The sequence below is a fragment of the Rhamphochromis sp. 'chilingali' genome (assembly GCF_963969265.1).
Source record: "Rhamphochromis sp. 'chilingali' genome assembly, chromosome: 5".
NCBI classification, from domain to species: Eukaryota; Metazoa; Chordata; class Actinopteri; order Cichliformes; family Cichlidae; genus Rhamphochromis; species Rhamphochromis sp. 'chilingali'.
In genome coordinates, this window is record NC_137932.1 from 15,690,992 (window position 1) to 15,713,791 (window position 22,800).

At 39.4% G+C, this 22,800-nt stretch overlaps 1 protein-coding gene across 3 annotated transcripts in view; it reads right to left on the minus strand.

Annotated features, from left to right (window-relative positions):
* Nucleotides 1-4,156: 4,156 nt before the first annotated feature.
* Nucleotides 4,157-22,800, minus strand: part of slc24a4b (solute carrier family 24 member 4b) — a 33,933-nt gene continuing 15,289 nt past the window's right edge. Inside the window, exons 3-17 of one of the 3 annotated variants that reach the window (XM_080883458.1) lie at nucleotides 21,445-21,521; nucleotides 19,342-19,416; nucleotides 19,173-19,257; nucleotides 18,970-19,073; nucleotides 18,669-18,743; nucleotides 18,562-18,587; nucleotides 17,677-17,730; nucleotides 16,019-16,110; nucleotides 12,520-12,689; nucleotides 12,151-12,292; nucleotides 11,054-11,220; nucleotides 10,063-10,177; nucleotides 8,432-8,544; nucleotides 8,251-8,316; nucleotides 4,157-7,408 (exon numbers count right to left, since the gene is read on the minus strand). In XM_080883458.1, coding sequence (XP_080739584.1) covers nucleotides 7,259-7,408; nucleotides 8,251-8,316; nucleotides 8,432-8,544; nucleotides 10,063-10,177; nucleotides 11,054-11,220; nucleotides 12,151-12,292; nucleotides 12,520-12,689; nucleotides 16,019-16,110; nucleotides 17,677-17,730; nucleotides 18,562-18,587; nucleotides 18,669-18,743; nucleotides 18,970-19,073; nucleotides 19,173-19,257; nucleotides 19,342-19,416; nucleotides 21,445-21,521 — 1,511 coding nt within the window. In that variant the 3' untranslated portion in view covers nucleotides 4,157-7,258. Of the gene's footprint in view, nucleotides 7,409-8,250; nucleotides 8,317-8,431; nucleotides 8,545-10,062; nucleotides 10,178-11,053; nucleotides 11,221-12,150; nucleotides 12,293-12,519; nucleotides 12,690-15,961; nucleotides 16,111-17,676; nucleotides 17,731-18,561; nucleotides 18,588-18,668; nucleotides 18,744-18,969; nucleotides 19,074-19,172; nucleotides 19,258-19,341; nucleotides 19,417-21,444; nucleotides 21,522-22,800 lie in introns of all 3 variants that reach the window. The other 2 variants (XM_080883457.1, XM_080883456.1) reach the window with 2 other exon arrangements.

The window sequence follows — 22,800 nt, forward strand, 5'->3', positions numbered from 1 at the left end:
ACTGAGAGTTAAAATTGCCTCAAATTCTTTCATCTCCAGTAAATTGTTTAGTGTGGCTGCTCTCCTAAGTGCTACAATACAGTTTAAGATACAAACATTAATTAAAAAAGGCAAATTACAAAGTTCAACAGTTACAAGTTAGCAGGAAGTTAGCTCGCTAGTTTCCATCTAAAGATGATATACCATGTTATGACCAGAATTTCTAAAAAACTGGAACATGCAGCCCTGCTATCACCTTGGATAAATGAAGACAGAAAAAGATGGAAAGCAAAACAGCATCAGTCTTTGTATGGTTATTGAAGTAGAGCTAGTTGGCATATAATGGTGTGCTACCTGGTAGTTAGTAAGCTGCATACATAAATTATGGCAAAAATAAGGCAAAGACACGTATTGGCTAAATGGATCCAGCAGATCACAGGAAAAACACCCAAGAGCTCTGTTCAGAAGGACAACCAAGATGCTGCACAGCATCCTCAATCTCCCAGGCCCGACGCTGGCATTGACGCTCAAGGATGTTTTAAAATAAAATAAAATAAAATACTCCAAACTATCTATGAAAGCCAAAACTGCTTTTGACAAGAACTGCAGTTTCTGGCACTCTCGCTTGGCTCCTGAGGTTACCATTTGCCCACAACACCTTGCATTCAGCAGTACAGGATGCCCTTATGAGCGAATGCAGCAAGCAGCAGCAACCCAGTTTGCTAACCATCCATCACTGCAGCACAGCCATTTACCCAAACAGCAACATGGTGTCAAAAATACTGGCAAAGCACAAACAAGGAAAGAAAATGTCCCCAAACTATAGCTGTGGAGGCGGCGGGTGAACAGATAAACAACTTTTCAAAGCAGGATTATGGTGCTGTATATGTCAAGGCCAGGATGCGTGGGCCTTGACTCTAAATGTGGCACAGCAAATGGCGAAGGAGAGCTAAGCCGGCATTCAGGGGAGACACAGAGTAGCTGCCCAAACGGGCTTGTTAGGGGGCAAAGAGGGAACTCATCAGTGCACAAGATCACGGCTGACAGAGGAGCTTGTTAACTGTAGTAGGGTAGCCAAGAGGTGGCTCATTAGGGAGAAGCACCAGTCGCCTGCATGGGCCTTGCTGGCGTCACCAGATGGCTGTCCGTCTGGATGAAGAAGGTTATCGACATCCATCATTAACAAATGATGCGCAGTATATTTTTTGTGATGGAATAGTATAGAAGGCACTCATTGTGTGACTTTGTCACAGTTTGATAACTGAAACTTTATATCATAGAGTGCCAAAGTCTAATTCACTGGGGGGAGAAGAGCTCTATGTCAGTTTATCCTGAGCTTCTGTTTTGCAAAGTTTGTTGGTGGCACTGAAACATAAATCCTGTTGCAACATTGCCCCCTACTGGTGCTACTGACTGTAACTCCAGATTAATGGAGGAGAGATACAATCAAAATGGTTTTTTCCCCGTCACTCGCCGCTCAATGGACTCTTCACATGTTGCCAGCTGTCATTGTAAATAACACATTGTTTGCAATCACCCTGTCTTAATAAGTACAGCCCTCTTCAGCTTGATTATCCCACAAGACAAGTTTCAAGTGATGACCAATAAATCATTACTCGTCATTCACTGAAGGAGAAACACACGCTGCAGCAGCTACATCTATATCAGAAGTGGGACTCATTCATTTAGCGATTCTTTGCAGGGATGCTTCAACCAAGTAGCAGATGATTTATTTGCTTTCTGTCTGAACACATATCCCAAAATAAAGAGTATTGTTGCATGTTATTACTTTGAGGGTTGATTGAGTGTGAATTTATCAACTGCTGATGTGACTGGAAGATGCTGGAACTTAATTAAAAAACTGTGAATTCTGTAGTGAGGAACATCAGTGAGTAAGATGTAATAATTGAGAATGCAATCAAGCCATAGTGATGTAGCCGGAATAATAAAGAGGTTTTTTTCTCCAGACGACCACTTTTGTTTAAAAGAGCATTAATCGTGGTTGTGCAACAGCAGCTATGAGAACTACAGAAAAAGTCTACTTTTATCTTGAGGGGTTTTTGAACAAGAAAGAATCATTATATATGTTAACTGTGGAAACTGCACTTATACAATTGGCTCTTGGTTTAAGGGGAAAATGTGATTGATTCAGCAAGTCTGAAATCGTCCTCAAGTGCTGTCACTTCCAGTTAATTAAATCTTATACCAAGAAATTAAAATGAATTACTGGAAAATCATTTTATGCAAACTTTCCAAACCTTAACTAGAAATAAGACATCTTCCAGAACAAATACCAGTAAATGCAAAAACATGTGAAACTCGATGTGATCTGATGAGGGTTAAACCAAGCATCAGAGTGGGAAAGAAAGGTGATAGAAAATTATGAGTAGAAGTTTACAGACACACATCAAGGGCATGAAGGTCATGGTGAATTTGGGCTTTTGCTAATTTCTTTGAACTGTTCTTTCTCTGGGCTAGATCTCTTGTACAGCATACAACTTCAATAACTTTCTAAAATATGAACTGGGCAAACTTCTGACCACAACTCTAAGTGTCTTTGAAATTGGCATGGTTGCTGGCGCCAGATGGGCTGGATTAGGAATTTTAGTAACTGCTGACCTGCTCGGCTTTTCCCACATAACCATCTCCTGGGTTTACAGAAAGTGGTCAGAAAAAAGAAAGTATCCAATGAGCAACGGTTCTCTGAGTTAAAATGCCTTGTTGATGCCAGAGTGCTTTGAGTTGAGAGGAAGGTAACAGAAACTCAAATAACAACTTGCTACAACAAAGTTGAGCAGAAGAGTATCTCTCAGTGTTGTGCCAATGGGTTACAACAGTGAAAGGCCACACTGAGTACCAGTCCCATCAGCTAAGAAGAAACTAAATCTACAATTTAAACAATCTCACCGAACTGAACATCGGAAATTTGCCTGCGTGATGAGTTTCTGCTGCGACATTATCATTGTCAGAATTTGGCATAAATGTGAAAGCACGGTTCCATCATGCCTGTATCAACTGTTCAGGCTCCTGGTGTGAGGAATATTTTCCTGGCACACTGTGGTCCCCTTAGTACCAACTGAGCACCATTTAAAAGCCACAGCCTTGCTGAGTGTTGTCGCCTACCGTGTCCATCCCATTATGACCACAGCGTACTTATCTTTTAATGGCTGCTTCCAGCAGAATAATGCAGTATGCCACAAAACTCTAATCATCTCAAAACTGGTTGGTGTGGTGGAATGGAAGCTTCACATCATTGATGTCCAGATGGCATATTTGCAACAAATGTGGGATGCCATCATCTCAACATGGACCAAAATCTCTGAAATGTTTCCAGCACCTTGTTGAATTTATGCAGAACTGTGGCAGTTCTGAAGGCAAAGGGGGTGTAAGTTAGTACTAGCGGTGATCCAGATAAAGTGTACCTAACAAATTAGCTCATGAGTATACAGCTGAAAATCTAGGTGAATTAGTTTCTCAGAAATAATCATTACGGGAATACAGTATAAAATAAAGTGGAAATCCTCAGTACAACCAGTATCATCACCAGTGTGTGATAAGCGCTATATAAATGCAATCCATTATTATTACTACTACAAGGACTTTACAGCGGGTCATCATTAACATGCTCGTATTAGGTCATCTTGACACCCGATACAAGCAGGCAAGTAAAACTACTTCTGTTCGGCCCATTTTTACAGATAGTGATTTATCCCTTCACTGTGTGCAGGCTCTGCAGGATGTTAGCACCTGACCAAAATTGGGACAATACTGTAAAATACATTTTTGCTAAATATCAGGGGAGTATATGCAAGTATTAATTTTCCACAGAATGAGTAATCCAAGCCTTGTGATTTGTAAAATCCTGAAATAATATAACAAGGAAACTGTTGTAGCTGCTTGCAATCTACCTCATTCAAACTACTACTGTTCTGTCCAGTGGCTCATGTCCTAGCTGCACTCTCTTATGAGTGGGCACATAAGAAAAAGGTTCACAGAAGCACCACTTAATTTACTGAACAGTGGGTACAAACAGGCAAAAGGCCCCTTAATTTGAAATTTGAGTTCATGCGGCGAGAAACAGAACAAGCATCAGGTACATGTACAAGTGGCTTGATTTAATTAACGCATTTCACAAACAGTAACTTCTGAGACAAATGTACAGGAATTATTTTGCCATTTTATTATTTTTTTCCTCACATTATTGCTTTACAGTAAAATGCATTGGTTGGATATGTCCAGTATAGCAAGACAATACATTCATATAAGTTATACAGATGTCCTCAGTAATGTTTTGTAACTAACTTTACATTAAATATATTTGTAATCATTATTACTCTTGACAAACAACTCCCACGTCACATTGAGCTCACAGTGCATCAGGTCGCATTCAGTCAAATACACACAAGCCGTCTCAGTCTGTTAAATGTGTGCCTGAAAGTTTGTGCACTTATGTCCCCCCCCCCACAGGATTTCCATACAATCTGGATTTTCGCAGAGCTACAACAAATATGGCCTCTGAAGTCTACTTTCATCCCCCCCACTTCCTCCATTTAAAAAAAAAAAAAAAAAAAAAAAAACAGAAAATTAATGAGAATGTACGCCGTGTCCAACAAACAGATGAGCTGTTTAACCCTGGTGCGCCCTTGCCCACTTAAGTGGGCAAAGACTATACACAGAAAAAGAAAAAAAAAATAATTTCCGAATCAACCCAAGTACAGTACAAATATGCCTTCTTCAAAGAAAGCATAAAAAATATAAATTAAAAGAAAACAGCGGCTATGTATATATGTACAGAGTTGCCACTAAAAGTGTTGGGAGGGTCAGAGGATTGTTGTACAAGGGTAGGTGATTGGCGGACTCCCTGTGTGGTCACCTCCAGCTGATCCACAGTCATTGAACCCTGACAGACTAGCAGCTTTTGGGGTGGGTCTGACTTTTATTTTTTAAATTCTTTAAGAGAAAAAAAAAAATCCTTTAAAGCCTGCTCTCACTCTGGAATTTAATGGGGGGGGACAAAAAAAAAAAAAAAAAAAAAAAAAAAAACCAAAACGACAACAACTGAGAAAAGCCATTCATGCCACCATCCCATGTTCGCTGCTGCCCCCGATCTCCTCGAGCCAGGGTTGGCGAGGAGTTAATGCGAGTGGCGAAAGACGACAAAGGATTGTGTGTAAGAGGAGACACCAGACTACCCACAAAGCCACTGCTCCAGACACTTCCACCCTTTGCACCGAGTTCCTCAGCTGTCACAAACACACTTGTGAGCTCACACATCAAGTACTAGTAGACAAACTGACATCACATCTTCAAGGTTCCCCCCCTCCATCCTTATATGGCATTCTTGCAGGGGGGAGGGGGTCCTTCTGTCACAAATTCTTTACATTGAGATTGCATATACAAGTGCCTGCTGCCAACAATGGGGCAGAGGGATATTTTCAACACTTAACACTCTCCACGAACATAGTTTTTAAGTCTCTGCGCCTCACTTGCGGACTCCTCACAGGCATTTTTGCATGATGTCAAAATGTCTGGATTGCAGTGTGGCTAGTAGCTGCCGTTTTTTGTAAAAGTGGGCAGGGCGGCATCCGTTGACATGCCCAGAGGCCCTCAGCCTTTCGCTGTGCTGTGGAGGAGCTGCTTTAGATGTCCCAGCATGCACTGCAGACAGGTGTGCTCATGTTGTTAACGAGGTCCCGGTCTGTTTTCGAGTCCGGTGTGAGAAATGTAGCGTGGGCCCGCACACATGCACTCAATGTTCTCTGGCACACACGCACACAGTCACACGGACACTTATACACTGAACATACACACGCACATAAGGAAGCACTAGTTGATTCAGAATGAGAGGACGGCTGTTAAAGTGCAGTATCTACATGTAACTCAAAATCAAGAGACCATCACCATCTCCACCTCTGTGTTTCCCTGATAACTGACAGCTGTGGTTGCCCCCCTCTGCCCTGGGAAGAGGAGCTGCAGTAGTCCCTACTGGCCAGAAGGTGATATAGCAGACAGTGTTGAGAACCATCTGGTTTCTTTGCATTTTCTGTTTGGTTCTCTTTTGGAACAAATATCTTCATGCGGATGCAGTCTCAAAATGAGAACGCCACCTGATGAGAAAGATCAGATGTGGAGCCAGTCGTCCGTTTGTCTTTCTGAACTTGTGCGGAGGGAAAAGTGGATTGACACATTGCTAAACTAAAATAAAGCTGGAGTGGAGTCGCCACTGCCAGCCAGTACCTCTGAGTGGTCAAATCTCCTTACAGCAGAAAGCAACAAAAAGCATTTCCATGTGCAATTTGTTTCAGTGAAAAACAGGCAATGTCCAATATTTGCAACAAGCTCTCTTCCGTATTTCATACTAAACAAAACCTTGTTTTGAAAAAAAATACAAAAAAAGTGTTTACAAATTTACATTGTGCAGTGCTGCATATGCATAACACCTCTCACAGTCATCGGATCTGGACTGTGATACAACTTGACACAAAGTGTCCAGACAAAAAGGTCTTTTTTTTTTAAGAAAACAAACATTTGATCAAGCAGAAGAGGGTTGGGAGTTGCACATGGCAAGTGAGTGAAGTGTAGCACTAACTGTAGCTGCTCCCTCATGCCAAAGGCCATGCCAGGAGAGTCAGGTCCAAGCTGGAGGAGGGGAGCTGCCAAGGACAAGACCCTCCTCCAGAAAGCTGAAGAGCGAGTGAGTCTTTGGGTTCTTGGGTAATTGGTAAATCTTTAAGGAATTACTTTAAGGAAAGCTCTCTGTGAGGGTTTAGATTGGGATCAAGGTTTGTGGTTTGTTAATTTTTTATTTTTATTTTTTCCTTTTTCCTCGACAGACTCTTTTGGTTTGTGGAAAGGCTTTGGAAATGGTGTGTGAATCTCTACAACGTGAACATTGAAAACACACCAACAATTAACAGGGGCACTTATGATTTCTGAAGGTCCAACATCTAAAGGCATGCTAGATGGGTAGAAAGATAGCAGGCGCACAGAGGAACTAAATACTTTACTGCAGTAACAGGCAATGCCCCAAATAACGGGCATTAAGGACCGGCACTGTGTGACAAGGAGACAAATTTGAGACGTACAACGGCATCCATTCTTACAGCTTACTGCCTCGTAAGTAAATTAGATTCATATTTGGGACAAGAGGATTACAAAGAAGAGAGTGCAAAGGAGGAGGAGAACAGTCTGCTGATAGGTCCGTGTTATTGTAGAAAAGAAAATTGAGGGTTGCTATGGGAGCCTTGAGGTTTTGGTATTCGAGGCATGCTGCTGTGCTCTACTCTTCCATACACATGGGAAGGTTGACAAAAGTGAAGACGTTGTATTCTATCATGATAGAGAAGCAGAGGAAAACGGCATACAGGACGAGGACGTACACGCCCAGCTTTAAATCCAGCCGCCACTTGTTGAAGTGGATCCCCAGCACCTGTACACACACACACACACACACACACACAAAACATCAAAAGGCTCGTTACTGAATCCTGAGCATGAGAAAAAGAATTTCAAAATCAGTTTCTCTACCAGATAAAATGAAAACGAAATTTCTCATTTATGTAGCAGCATTATCTGTTTAAACAAAACCAATTAAGCAAGTTTCACCAACAGAAAGTTGTATTTTTTTGCTGGCACTACAGTAGAAAGAAAGAAACAATCTACACCGTCTACACCTGATCAGTGTTTAAAGCTCACCATTAAGCAAATAGATCTCTAGTTTCCACTCTTTCCTTTGTTTACTCACTGCAACGATTTCCACTCATGATTATGTATTTGTTTACATGTGCATGCTGACGATTACTAACATAAAATGTGCTAAAGTGGAAAAAGACACACACGCACCAACAGCCAGAACTCTGCTGTGCACAAGTGATACTGCTACAGAAAATCTATATGGAGGGGGACCACGCACACATTTTGTAATAACTACAGTTTGTAGAAGTAATATTTGTTTACCACTTACTGTGTGGGGACTCATGTATATTTGATGTCACACTGTGAAATTTATGAATGTGTCTGACTGGAGCTCAGAATTTTCAAAGGATATCAAATTTCAAATTATTGCCAAATGCAGCACAAGGTTATCACATTGTAGAATTCTAAATATTGAATGAACCAATTATCACAGAACAGAGACAACACTAACCGAAGTGCGATCTTAATTCTGTAATATTACTTCAGTTTTATTTAAAACATGTACAGCAATTAACTAGATCATCTTTCTAGAAGAGAGCAACGTGTGAACACAACATGTAAGCATTTTATTCTCACCGTGAGGGCCACAGAGCCCAGGAGAAGCACCACTGAGTAAAGCAGCCCCTGACTGTTAATCATCACCTGAAACACAAAGAAGACTCATGTGCACGATTCACCTGGATTTTGGTGGTTTCATCCATTTAATAGAACAGAAACGATCAAGTACAAACTCTTGTAGAGCAAACTAGCCTCTCACCACTGATCCATAGTTAACGCACATGGTCTGCATCGCCCAGGGAACCCCAAGTCCCACTAGAATATCAAAGACATTACTGCCAATGGTATTGGACACTGCCATGTCTCCCAAACCTGCAAGAAAAGAGACCAAACAAAGTTGTTTAAAAACTTAAGTTTTCTCTTCTAGACTTTTGGGTAAAATAAAAATGCTTCACTTCCAACAATTCTGCTGTTCTGTAGCTTCTGGTATTCACAAGGGCCCTAACCTTATTCAGCAGTGACGCATGCCTGCAGAGTAACATCTATAAACAGCGCTGTACTATTTCCTCTTGTTTCTGTGATCTTGAGTACTTCTCCACTTGGGAAAAAAAAAAAAAACCTTGTGTCTATGTACATAAAAGACAACTGACAGCTTTGAACATATACTGCACTAGTTCCTATATCTAGCTATTTACCAAAAAAAAAAAAAAAAAAGCAGTATTTCCAGCTTTGCATTTCTAAATTCACGCCTGTATACATGCAACACATACAGCTTCCATCTGTGGGTTTCATACAATTCTACATGTAAATAGATTACATCCTTTTTAAAAGAAAGGGGGGACATATTAAGCATCAATGTAAAAACTAAATGTTAAAGATGTTATATTTACAAAAGTGTCAATTCTATATCTGAGCAGCATGTTTTTTTTAAAAAGTTGAGAAGGGTAACAGCACTGGAAAAGTTGCTCACGGGGTTGTGCGTTTGAGGAAACCCCAAAATAAATCAGAGGCAGGACTGGGCCCTTAAGTGCAGATGGGGATGGATTCATCATTGTGACCGAATGCAAGGGCAAATATTTCAATTTAACAATGACATTTCACAACAACAAAAAATGCAAAGAATTTAGAGCTTTCTTCAAACCCAATTAAAAAAAAAAACAAAAAAACAAAAACAACTTATTGACAATCCAGGAACCCTGATGCTTTCTCTGAGAGGTGAGATGAGGTCATGTAGCACAGTGGTTTTGATGCATGTTGCTAGCAAATGCTTATTCAAATTTTCTTGTATGTTCAATATACTGTCATGGTAAAAAGTCCTCTTTAGGTCTTAAAATTAGGTAAAAGCAACCAACATAATGCACAGTCATTTTTAACAAAAACACAAATGAAGAAGCAGAATTTGGAAAAACTTCACAAGTCTTTGCAGCATTGCTTCGGTTCATTGAGGTTTCCAGGCATTCATAGATAAACAGCATTTCAATGAGGCTGATGTCTAGACAGTCATTTTTGTAGATTTGTGATCACTTTGTTACATAATTCACTGTACACTGTTCCACAGATTGCCTCATATTCAACTCTACAATCATTTGGGCACCTTGTAGTAATCAAGTTTAACATATACTGCTCTGTATACCAGAGGACTGTTCTACAAAGCAATTTCAAAAAATACTCAGGCAATCTTTCCATTATCCTCATAGCCAAACTTGGGGTAAGTTAATCAAGATAAGTTATCAGGGTTTTCACTGTGCATTCACATGAGAGGGGTGGCACTGGCAACATCAATTATGGTTAAGTGTAATGCAGGCAGAGCAGCTGCTTTTAGGATTGGAAAAGAGCCCTTATATGAATAAACTTGAGCCCATTTAAAAACCACAGAAGAGGTGAAAATACCTTGCCGAGCCACGATGAGACTAGCTATGCAGTCTGGGACGCTGGTTCCTGCCGCCAAGAAAGTAATGCCCATGATAACATCAGGAATTCCCAAAGTGTAGCCGATTATGGTCACCTGAAAGTATACGTGGGAGGCAGTGCTCAACAAATGGCAACACAAAGCAAGACAAAAGATAAATGTCAAAAAATATGTTGAACCTTAGTATGAATCTTCAGTCCGTTCAACATTGTTAGGAATGATTTCAGTTGACTATGCTGTTGCTTATATGGTAGCTAGACACATGGCAAGAACAGTTAATATAACCAGTAGTGTTTGCTTAACTTTTAGCCTTTGTAAAAATAAAAAATATCAGCTCCCCAAATGAAATTGGAGCATCATCTTGTATCTATGTTCCTTGGATTGCAAGTGTTAGATTGCTGCTGACCAAGCTAGCAAGAAGCCATTCAAAGCTAGCATGTAAGGGTAGTCCAAGACATTTTTAGGTTAAAATACAATTTAAAACGCCTCTATTCTCATAGCATAGTTGTGTTGTATTAAAAAGGGGTGACAGCAGTCTTATCCAAATGGAAACCTTTCGAATTTATGGATTGCAGGCTACTAAAAGCCTCCGCTTAAAACAGGACTTTAAAAAAGTAAACTCTAAGTAACCCTATTTGCTTTTGTAGCTGCCTTCATGGTTGCAATTTATGCTGCTGTGATTCATCATATTTAATTTGGACTGGATTTGGAGAATGTTTTGGGCTTCCACTCTCCACCATTTCACCCCATAATGGGGGCTTAAATTTCTTTGCGTTTTATTTTCCCACAGCAATAGAAATTCCACTTTCAATTACATAAAACACAGTTTACACCAATTTTCACTTTTCTGCTTTCATATTTAACAGTTTGGTTTTTTTAATCAAATAATTACTTCAGCAGCAGTCAAGCAAAATTAAAATGTTTTACTTTGTGCTTTGCAAATGATCTTTGGCATACAAATATTACACTCACCATCCAGACCATAAAGTAGGAGAAGACTGCAATCCAGACAGTAGACAGGATGAAAGAGAGCATGAAGTATTTCTCCCAGCGAGGCTTGGCACAGTTTGGGACCGTAAAGAACAGCAGCAGGAGCAGAGGCCACGAGATCAGCCACTTAAACTTACTGCCTATACCCCCTGCAGTGAAACAACAGCAAGAGATCAAAATTGTCAATTTATTTTGGCCAGGCTTCATTTATAAAAAATGAAAAATAATTATTAGCTTTAGCATCACATGCCAACAAAAACAAATCCGTTCCGTTTAATGTTTTTTCCTGGCCTTTTTTCAAATGTTTACACCTTTCGGTGAATTCGGTCATTTTTTGCTTTGACCTTCAAATTATTTGTGGTATACTTAGAAATACACATCACTTACAGCGTTATATGAAGACTGTTACACGTACAGCCTAAACAGTCTGCAACTGCGAATTATTCAGCTTAAGGTCACACTGAAAATGACTGTCAAAACTGTAGCTCCATTTGTATTCAGTTCCTCTTTGGTTTTACTAGTGAACATAAACATGTTGCCTCATCTGTCATTTACCACAAACACAGAGCATCAAGCTTCATTTCTTTTTTAAATGAAGCTCTCATACTGACAGAGCACTCCATTTTGAGGAAAAAGATTTCAGTGTGCCTTAAAGCACCAAAACCTTTACTCTTCCATGTCATTTATAATCTAACAAGATGCAACACCAATTCCACCCACTTAGATTCGTCCGTTTCATGATAAATCAGGATAATCAGATTCAGTCTTTTCACATGAGCAGACACTGACTGATAAAAGGGCAGCCCTGCTTAGAGATGTCAAAGAGGATAATCATTAGTTGGTATACAAGAACCTACTGCCCAATTTAAGCAAGGACATCAATAACTGCCGAAGCAGAAATAAATTCTTGAGCAGACTGAGCAGCGCCATCCAACTAAGCATTCCTTTAAGCACCAACAGCACCTCTAGTTTTTAAAAATCTATACCTACAGGAGGCTGCATAGCAAGTTTTGAAATATGACTGGCATGTCTGTGTGTCCCCAATTACACGCGTTCAAAGAAATACATCAAGCACGTACTTGGAATATGAAAAGGTGAGATGGTGTCATTTTCCACCACCTCGCTGGGTTTGTCCTCTGGCACGTTTCCATTCTCGATTTCAACCTTCCCGTCGATCACTTGTGTCTCCACACCATTGGCAGCTTGCACCAACTTCTGGCGCTTTCAAAAGAAACAAACTAAGTCAAAGAGCACATGAGCGAACGTGCTACTACTTCTGCTTTTAAAATTGATTTTGTTCCTCTAGTTGTACAATAAAATTATGTAAGTGTATGATGACATAAAACCCTTCAGGCCTTCTTAGAAACACAAAGCTGAAAATAGTTCCCACCTTTAACCTGTAAAAGGCAGCTAAATCTAGTTACTGGAGCACCAACGGCCAGCTGTACCTCTGTAATGATGAGGCGACTGGCCATGCGCAGGCGGGTCTTGGGTCCAAAATGGCTGGTCACCATGACACGGAGGCCAGCCTCTGGGAACCTGAACTTTGAAGGGCTTGCATTCATGATCTCATCCACCATCACCACAGAGCCGCGGCTGTAAGCTTTGCTAGGCTTGACTAAAGGGGTAGAAGCACACATTACAGCAATAAATACAAGACAAACCAATAATGGCCCAAACCATTACAGCATATATAAAAAAAAAAAAAAAAAAAAAAAAAAAAAAAAAAAAACATCTGCTATATAAATTTGTAGTCTCGAGACTTCCAAGCCAAAATAAAGCATTACTGAGAGCTAAGCTGCCATTTAATTAGTGTCAAACAGAGCTGCACTAGACCATATTATTATTCTACCACTCCCCAATCAGTGTGAAGGCAGTTAGATGTCAAATATATCAAGTAAAACCATCCCAAGATGAGGAATACCTTGCATCTACAAATCTGGATGCCTTCCTTTTCGAAAAATCCATCATTTCTTTCAAGCCATCTTTTTCTGTTGGTGCCTTTATGTCACCTGCTCTCTCAGTGACAGGGTAAGTGCTTCTCTGAATCCAATTGTAAGGTAACATTGTTGGTTTGGAGCACCAGGATGCCAATCTTAGCACATACAGTTCAGTTCAATTCGCTTCAAATGGGTAGACTGTAAGAAAATGCCAAATTTGATATTTCTCAGACAATTCAACTCAACTTTTTAGACTATCCAATCATATTTAAGTGGATTTACAGAGATGAAAGTTTTATATAAAATTGTATACAAAATTCTCCAATGTGAAACTACAATAAAGCTATATAGAAACTGATCTCAAGTTGGTGATTTACTGACGCCTCAGTCAGACACGTCTAGAGACCAGTTGGTGCCCTCCTGGCTACCCCCGTTTGCCATGGTAACAAAATGTGTACTCCAAGGCAAACTACCTAGCAAAAGAAAAATAAGAATTTGTGTTTTTGAGAGTTGAATTTTTTTATTTTTTTTAACTTGTTTCGATTCAGATTCTTGCATCACCACTTAGGAATGATGAATCCTATCAGCATTCCTCTTTCCTACATTAGTTTTTGCACATTATGATATTTCTTGGAGATATAAATGGATGGAAAAAATGTAAAACTATCACTAAGAATGTGTGTGGCGCATGCTAGAAAAGCAAGGGCCCATTACAAACGCTTCTCCATAAATGCTCGTAGTACAAAAATATGAATTTTTGCCTTTCCTGGACTTCAGTCTCAAAGTTACTTGGTAGAAGAGGAATGCTTGTGGAGAAAAGGAGATGTTCAAAAACCCTTTGATTCCCAAGTGTTTTGTGCTTCTGGAATATTGACAGGAGAGTTTTACACAGGAACTGGGTTGGTTAAAATAAGTGTGCAGTTCATATGATTTCTGGATACTGAACTTCAAATAGCTCTCCCATATTGTCTTGTAAAATAATTTTTTTTTAAATATTTAAAACTAGCAACCAAGACTGATTTCAAAGGGTGCATCTTTGAACATGTAACCGCAGGAACCTTTGACTCAACTCTAGCTGTAATTTGGCCGACACGTTAAACAGTCCGCTTCAGACTTCAACTCGGCCTGCTTTATTGGCACCCAGCAAATCCACATTTGGTCTTTGCATGCAATTAGTACTAAGATTCAGTGTGTGGGGAATTAAAAGTTCTACAGTCCACTTATTAGTTTTACTCAGCCTTAATTTGACTTATTATACATGCAAGAATGCACATAAATTAAATATGTAAACAGAGCTGGCATAAACATTTCCTCTTGTGAAATTCATTACCACTTCAGGAGCGAGTGGGTCTACACCCCAGAGATCAGCAGAAGAAAAGTAGTATGCAAGCAGAAAGAACTGGTACACAGCAGCACAACACTGTTGACAACAAGCAAGAAAAAGTTTAGTAAGGCTAAACAGACAGGCATGTTAGCACTAATGCAGCCAAAGTAGGAAAGGTTAGGTCTCTCAGAAGGGTTACATGTCTAATTAAAAACCTTTGAGAGTTCAAAAAGAAGGAAGAAGTAGAGGACTGTGGCTATAAAGTACTGTAACATGACACCAATGGTATTATTTAAAAGACTAATTTTTCTCCCAGAATAACCTTGAGACCTAAAACATGTTGTGTGACATTAAACTAATCTGAAAAGATTTTTTTGAACTTTATTATGTTGTTGCCCTTTTAAAACTTCATTTTGTGCCTGTTAAAAAGCTACACTTGGTTATCACCCAAAGGAGAACTGAGAAAATGAGTTTTGGAGGGGGGTTTTGGACATGACAAATCGTCTCTTGTGAAGTTTGCTTGTTGTGCTTCTGAAGAATTATTAAAAGAAATAGTTGACATTTTGTGAAATGTCTTTTTGATTCCACTCATGTTTATATGCCAAATAAACTCACCACCCACTGGTGTACACCTTGCTAGTCAGAGTTGCTTCCGTTTTTTGACCGCATATCCTTGATATGAATCTTCATTCCGCCGCATCCCAAAGGGACTGAGATCTGGTGACCGTGGAAGCCATTTGAGTACAGTGAACACATGTTCAAGAGAGCAGTTCGAGATGGCGTGAGTTTTGTGACATGGTGCAGTATCCTGATGTAAGCAGTCACCAGGAGATGGGTACATTGTTCATAAGGGGATGGACATTGTCAGCTACACTACTGAAGCAGGCTGTGACATTTAACATTCTTCTGCAAACCCTGGTTTTAATGAGCGGTTATTTGAGTTGCAGTTCCCTTTCTATCAGCTCAAAGCAGTCTGGCGATTCTCAGACTTCTGACACCCAAAAAGCATTTTTAAAATCACAGAACTGTAGCTCACTGGATATTTCCTTTTCCAGTCTCTGTAAAACCAATGTGGGGAAAATCCTTTCTTCACCATTCTGATGCTCGTTTGGTCGTCTTGACCGCATGTACACGCATAAACGCATCAATTTGCTGTTATGTGACTGTGATTAAATATTTGCATTAACAAGCAGCTGAACAGGCGTTAATAATGAAGTGGAAGGTGAGTGAATGTCGGTACAGCTGGGATAGCCTACTGTTTTACAAGAACAAAGAGGGCAGATGGCTATGTGACCACTGGCTAGCAGTTTTAGTTTGTAGGCTATAGCTTCACATTCTTATGAGTGGTATTGATCTTCTCATCCAACCACCAAGTTGTAAATGAGTTCATTTCACAACATGTTTAACTATTGTTCTGGGCATATTTTTAAAAGAACAAAGCAGAAGCTGAAGCATTTCAGGTTAGTTAGCTAAAAGGAAGCAAAGATCAAAGCCACAGCCCTTTTATAACAGGAGGAAATACCCACAGTCTTCCATAGGATTAACCACGTTGTTGCCTTTTCAACATACAGTCTCTCATTTAGCAGAGACTAGTCATGGGTATGCAGCCTGTCTGATTAACCTTACCTGGAAGTAAAGGCGATGACGGGTCGTCATCCCAAACATAGCCATAACTAGTATTACCGTCCTCCATCTCACTGCTGGCTGCCGCGTTGCCATTTGCCACATTTTTGTTTGACTTTCCCATGAAAAACTTCTGCATGCTGGAGTTGAATCTAGTAAAAAGATTAAACATAATACATGAATCAAAGATAGTGCAGGAGAGAAAAAAAAAGTCACAAGATTGATCTGCAAATGGGTTTATCAGCTTTAGATGAAAGGCACCAATTTGTTTGAAATATAGCACGTATTAATTAGCCGGAATAATCCTCTTATTTCTCCTATACAATTTACAACTCAGGTGGCTCACTTTCTAATAAATATCAGCACATTACATTATACATAATGAGCTGCTCTGCATTGGCGTAAGAGAGAAAGAAAATATCCCCAGAAGGTATTAACAAGCTTTTCAGCCTCAGACTCTCAGCAGGACCATTTGAGTGCCATTACATAAAAATGGATCAAAAAACAACACCGCTGCCTTTGAACATAATTTGCGTAGAGGTTACACTGGCAGCATTACAAGAGCTACTCTAGCCCCTCGGCACCTTTGGAAACATTAAAAATTAAAATTGTTTGTGATTATAGGCTGCAGTTTGCAAGAGAAGATCCAAGGGTATCATTTTTGTTTTTCAATTTTTAAATTGTGTTTTCTGTGTTGCCTTTTTCCCTCTCAAATGAACTCTGAGGACAGAATGGGAATAAAAGACTACCTGAGGACATCAATAAAAAGCCCTTCTAGTTAAACACGACATGTTCGGGGCAAGACATTTTCTCAAACATTCAACAGGTAAAAAGAGGCTTTGTGCATATAATTACAAGCTCATGCACATACTTGATATGTGTAATATACCATAGTGCATAACTACTGAATAACTTTTAAACATAATCTTAGCTTTCAAGGACAAATGACTAATTACATCTAATTTAACAAATCCTTATAAATGTTAAAGTATTTATAGTGATTTATTATTCTTACATTTTATGCACCTAACTTCTCCATGCTGTCATTTAGCAGCATGTGTGCAGCTTGCTTGTGAAAAAAAATCACAGCCGTGCACTACAAGGTCACCTCAGTGCACAGACTGTGCTATATAAAACCCACTTTATTCCATTTCAACTGGAATAACATGACAGCATATCCTAGAGTAAGCACTTCTTTCCTCCAAATGAGAAAGAAAAGGAGTGATCTGGTTAAGCCTGTGCTCTTAGCCACTGCAGAGGGGGGGAGAGATTAAACTCTTATGGCAGCGAGAGAGCAGACTGCTGCTGAGTGTAACACAGATTACCAGCTCGACAGAGAAAGCAGCAGAGGACAACCTGGTTGGCATTATTCACTTTGGTCTGGAAAGACAAAAATTGAGTGCAATGAACTCCAAAATCTGAAATGCCTATGATTCCTTTCCTTTTCTCAAGACAGCATCCTATAAATAAAGCTAAAATTTAGACACATTAACACTGTTAATTGTAATTTGAGCAAGTTTTCCTCCACAAAGCTCCCGTGTTGAATGAGCTTGTAACACTAGTCAGACAATACGAGTAGCTGGAAATCCGCTGCTCATTTGTGCACGCACGGTTGGTTATGCAGGTTGTTAGTGCATAAGAGCGTGAAGCAGAATGTGTTATCATGATTCCAGCCTGATTCAACAAAAGCAGCTGTAAGAAGAATTTGCAAGACTCACTTCATGACGAGGATGTATCCTGCATACATGAGCACCAGCACCAAACTCTCCCACCTGATGGAGAGACAGGATGAGGAATAAAATTAAAATGGCTCGACTTGTATATAAGAAGTTAAATAGGAATTCAGTAGGCTATACGTTTTAGCTTATAAAGCTTCAAGGTATTACATGACTGTAATACAGCGGCCCCTCCCACTTGCTTTTCAAACCTGCCCTATGAGGGGAAGCTAATCAAAAGAAAGATGTCTTAAAGAAAAGCAAATAATGGGTGTACTGAGGAGCTACACCAGGGACATCAAACTCATTTTACAGCATCACACATACAGCGCACTTTGATCCCTAGACCAGTAAAAATCCCATCAAGTTTAGATGCACATTAAATCCCAGCGATATTTCAAAATAAGGAATAGAAATGCAATTTCAACATGATAAAGACATGCTGCTCTATTTTGATGACTTTAATCGTAAGAAATAAATGTGTAAAATTATGGGGGGGGTGAATGCAATAACAGCAATAAGACAGTATGAAGCAGAAATTTTTTCTTAATTCACAAAAAAAAAAAAAAAAAAAAAAAAAAAAGGTGTAATATGAAAGACTGTGGGCGAGGTTTTCATGAGTAAGACAACAGGAAAATCTATGAAAATACAATTAAAAGTCCAAACTGTACGCTCTCCTTCACATTTACCAGTAGGCCGGACTGGAGTGGGACGATTCCGGCCCCTGGGCCTCATGTTTGACATCCTTTGTCTACACCAACCACCAATGTATAACAGCAAAGGATTGTTGCAAACTGAATCAAGCAAAGCTGTCCTAACTGAAAAGAACTGAAAAGTTGGAAAACTTTAAACAACCTCACTATAAATATGGTTAAATGCACAGCTTACCAAACTATCTTCTCATCATAGATGAACTGAAAAATAAAAAGAAATTATTTTTTGATTACAGCACAGTCATGGCAAGTACTCATTAATAAACACATGCAATAACTTACTGCAATCAGAGCCACAACAGACAGGATGTAATAGAAGGAATCCCTGAAAACAGCCCACCAGGTCAGCATCACCACCTAAGAATTCACAGAAAGTATCTCTTGAGTTACAGTTAACATATTTGCAGAACACTTTCTGATTACACCTGCAGTTTAGTTCTCCACTTTCACTAAAACCAGTTCTAAGAAAACTGAAGCAGATTGCTTCATTTCCCCTCAAATGCGACACGTGATGCTCTGCAGTCTATAAATAAACAGAACGATACAGTCACAGCAGTAAGTCACTCCTCTCTCTCGCACACACCTGTCCAGCAAAGATCCCGCAGACACCAATGATGCATAGGATGTTGAAGACCGCTGAGCCAACGATGGTCCCCACCCCCACATCACCGTGGGTGATGAAGACACCTGCACACAAGGAGGCAGCCAGTCAGAATTAGTGGTGACACCGACCATCTGGGAACGTCTGAGTGGGTGCACATACTGCTTGTATGTATGCATGAGTACCGATGACAGATGCAAAAAGCTCTGGTGCAGAACTGCCAGCTGCCATGAAGGTGGCTCCTGCGACATCTTCACTTAGATCTAGTTTCTGCAGGAATTAAGCAAAGATGATTGGTTTTACATACACCGTAAAAGTGTAACTTGGGAAGAGAGGATGACAACCACCACGTACCTCACAGATCTTCTCCAGTGATGTCACAAAGTATTCATCACATGTTATAGCAAGCGCCAGAAACATGTAAAGAGCCTGGAGATGGGGGGGGGAAAAAAGTTACATTTGTAGAATTTTTATGTGACAAGGGGCAAGGATATAGTAAATAAAGTGTGCATGGGCTTAATGGATATATCCTTAAATCTGCAGAAATTAGCTAAGTTAATAAAGCACCAGTTGCTAAAAAAAAACAGCTGAAGGGGAAACCGCTTTAAATTTTAATATCAAATCAGTTTTAGGAAAAAAAATATAAATATTCCCCACCACCATTCCTAACAGGCGGCTGGACAATGTATAAATTATAGATCATGTGTGACATCATCAGGGCCTGGCAGCTCTGACAGGCGTGCTCTGCTCTATGCTATCCACAGGGGGCAGTGCAGGACTGCAGTGTGAGCAGACTCTCCACACATTTACTTCTCAGCAGTAAAGTCAGAATAGACATTATTAGTTAAATTTAAATGTGTAAATTGAAGCTCAGGAAAATTAAAGAGGTTATGAGTGTATTGTCTTGACTGCAACTCAAATCAGTTTTGAAATATCACTTTTAATCAAATATGCTCAGACATTGAGAAATCCAGCAGTGATAATGACAGAAGCAATAAGACAGTATGAGCTGCTCTCCATATCTAAAATATCCCAATTCTTTGTACTAAGGAAAGCTTAAGCAGGAAGCCCAGTTTCAAAGCAGCCCTCCATCATTATTTCTTTAAATCCAAATACAAAAAAAAAAAAAAAAAAAAAAAAGTTCAAAAGACACCCTAATCAGAGCATAGTCCTCTTATTAAATGTAAAAAAATAAATAAATAAATAAAAAACCCACTTCAGAATTCCTGTGACCCAAATTTTAAATTTCACTTCACAGACTCCAGTCCTGGGTGTGTGCATTCACAAGTGCATAATAACAAGCAACTCTTAAACTGTCTTTATGCAAAGTCAGAGACATCATGACTCACTGAAGGCAAAACTTTTTAATATGGAATAATAAATAAAATACATTAAAACGCACATGCATTCTTACGAATGATGCCAATGTTAAAGCTTGGACCAAAAATACAGCACTGGCATATTTATGAAGCTTTCCATGCACACTCCTGAGCAGGGACACTTTTATGACATACAGAACCATAAAATGAAATGACTGCTCCAGAATCTTACTGTGTGCATTCGACACATTCAAAAGACAGTTTGACATATTAAAAGGCTGACCTATTAATGTAAATTGCCTTTTAGATTGTTTACCAAATTATAAACCCTAACAGGAAACAATCTTATTACAATTGGACACAATTCAAGGGTACTTTGCAACTTTTGCAAGATAATCCAACTGCAAGGATTGTTCAGATCTTTCACTGTTTAACTTTTAAAAAAAAAAAAAAAATGTTATATTTGACTAAAGTGTCCTTCTATGTCACATTTTGGATTATCATCAGTTTTTGCAACCATTGTTTGCAGTTTAAGTATTTGTTATTTTTCTGCTTCCACCAACTGTACAAATAGTAAAGCGACACTGGAAAAATACATTTAAAAGAACATAGCACTGATTTGACATTATAGTAGAGCAAAAATGTGACGTGTTTTACACTTTAAAAAAAAGTTTATCATGTTATTCCCTTATCCCCTTTGTTCTGAGTATGAAAATAAATAAATTATATAATATTTTTTATATATATATATATATATATATATATATATATATATATATATATATATATATATATATATATATATATATATATATATATATATATATATATATATATATATATATATATATATATATTTTAAACTATTTCTGAGTTTGAATTTAAAGATATTTGCAGAGAAATGGGTGCATACTTATTTTAAATAACATGCACTTGAGCTAAAGAAAAGCACCTCTGATCAGTTTAAAATCTGGCAAATCAAACAAGCCACCATAATCTCCCTCTTAACTTTCAGGCTTAGAAAGCTGAAAACAGTAGTCGGCTATGTGAAAAGCCTCCAAATCTTCCTACAACCAAATGAGTCACCGACTGGAGACTTGTCATGCAGGTGCAGATTCTTTTAAAAAAGTAGTCTTACCGCCGCAATGTGCAGCAGAATGGCTCCACTCTTCCGTTCATCGTTGGTGAAAAAGTCGTCGGGGAACTCGTGTATTGCTGAGAAAAGAAGAAATGTCACAATCACCACACATCAGCAGCTTGACTGCGAAGTACACATCACTGTCCCATCTTCAAGATGGCTCACACTACACTACGACCACGTTATTCTTTTTCTTCCTTCCCTTTCCCCTTGGCTACCTAATATCGAAATGTGTCTTCCATGTTTAAAACTGGGCAGCTTTCAAGACTTTGTGCAAATGAAATAGTTTCTGATCACCAGCATCCCAGAACAGCTTTAAGGAACAGGAATAGCTCAGGCAAAGGAATAGCTCAGGCAAAGGAATAGTTCAGGCACAGGAATAGTTCAAAACACCTTCAATATCACATCACTAAGGAACCAATTATTTCATACCTACTCAAGGGGGGTGGTCTCAATCATCACGTCCTCTTATGATGTGAAAAGCTCGGGCTATGATAAGAGGCTGAAGTCATACAGAATTAAAGCAAGCAGGCAGAAAACACTCCCATGCTGAGGACTCGTCATTCATCATCCAGAACTCCAGCTGGCCCACAGTGTGATCACGATACAAGCATAAGGCTCAGATAGGGGAGCACGGCCACTCCACGGTGCACCTGGCTGAAAACAGAAGCTAGCCATCTCCCTGACAAGAACAGCATCTGTGGGGGGGAACGGCCTCTGTCCGACCCATCCCTGCTGGACCTGAGCTGCAGGTTCACATCTCAGCTTGCAACAAGCCTGCTGTATTCCAAGTGTAATACTTACAAAACTAGAGCATTCCCTAAACTCTGTATACTGCAGGTGGGAGGCTAGACTGAGTTGGAGCAGTGCTTGGAGTAGATGCTAACACATTGATGTAGAGCAAGGGTAATATTTACATATTTTTATCCTATTAAGTTGAATACATTAGCAAGCTAAATACTTAATTCAGTAATTAGCACAGTACAGGTGAGACTGACAGCGGCACTGTATGACAAAGCCACCGAAATTGATCTTGAGAAGGAACTTAACAGACATTAAGTGTTATTTAAGGGACATCAATGCTGTTGAAAACAGGGTTTTGCCCCATTCATGGTTCTCTGCCAGTGCTGTGAGCACATTTTGTTTGTGAGGGACAGCCAGTCAGAAGAGGGCTGGGCTAAAGGCTCATTAAGAGGAAAGAATGGGAAATCTTGAACTGTGAATCAAGCTAAGCTACTCCAGTAGAGTCCAGGGATTTAAGAAAAAAAAAAAAAAAAAAAAAGGAATTGGAAAGTAGTGTGATATAGGCCAAAATTAAAACAAGTAAATGTACAAAATTTTTGAAGCGATTATTTT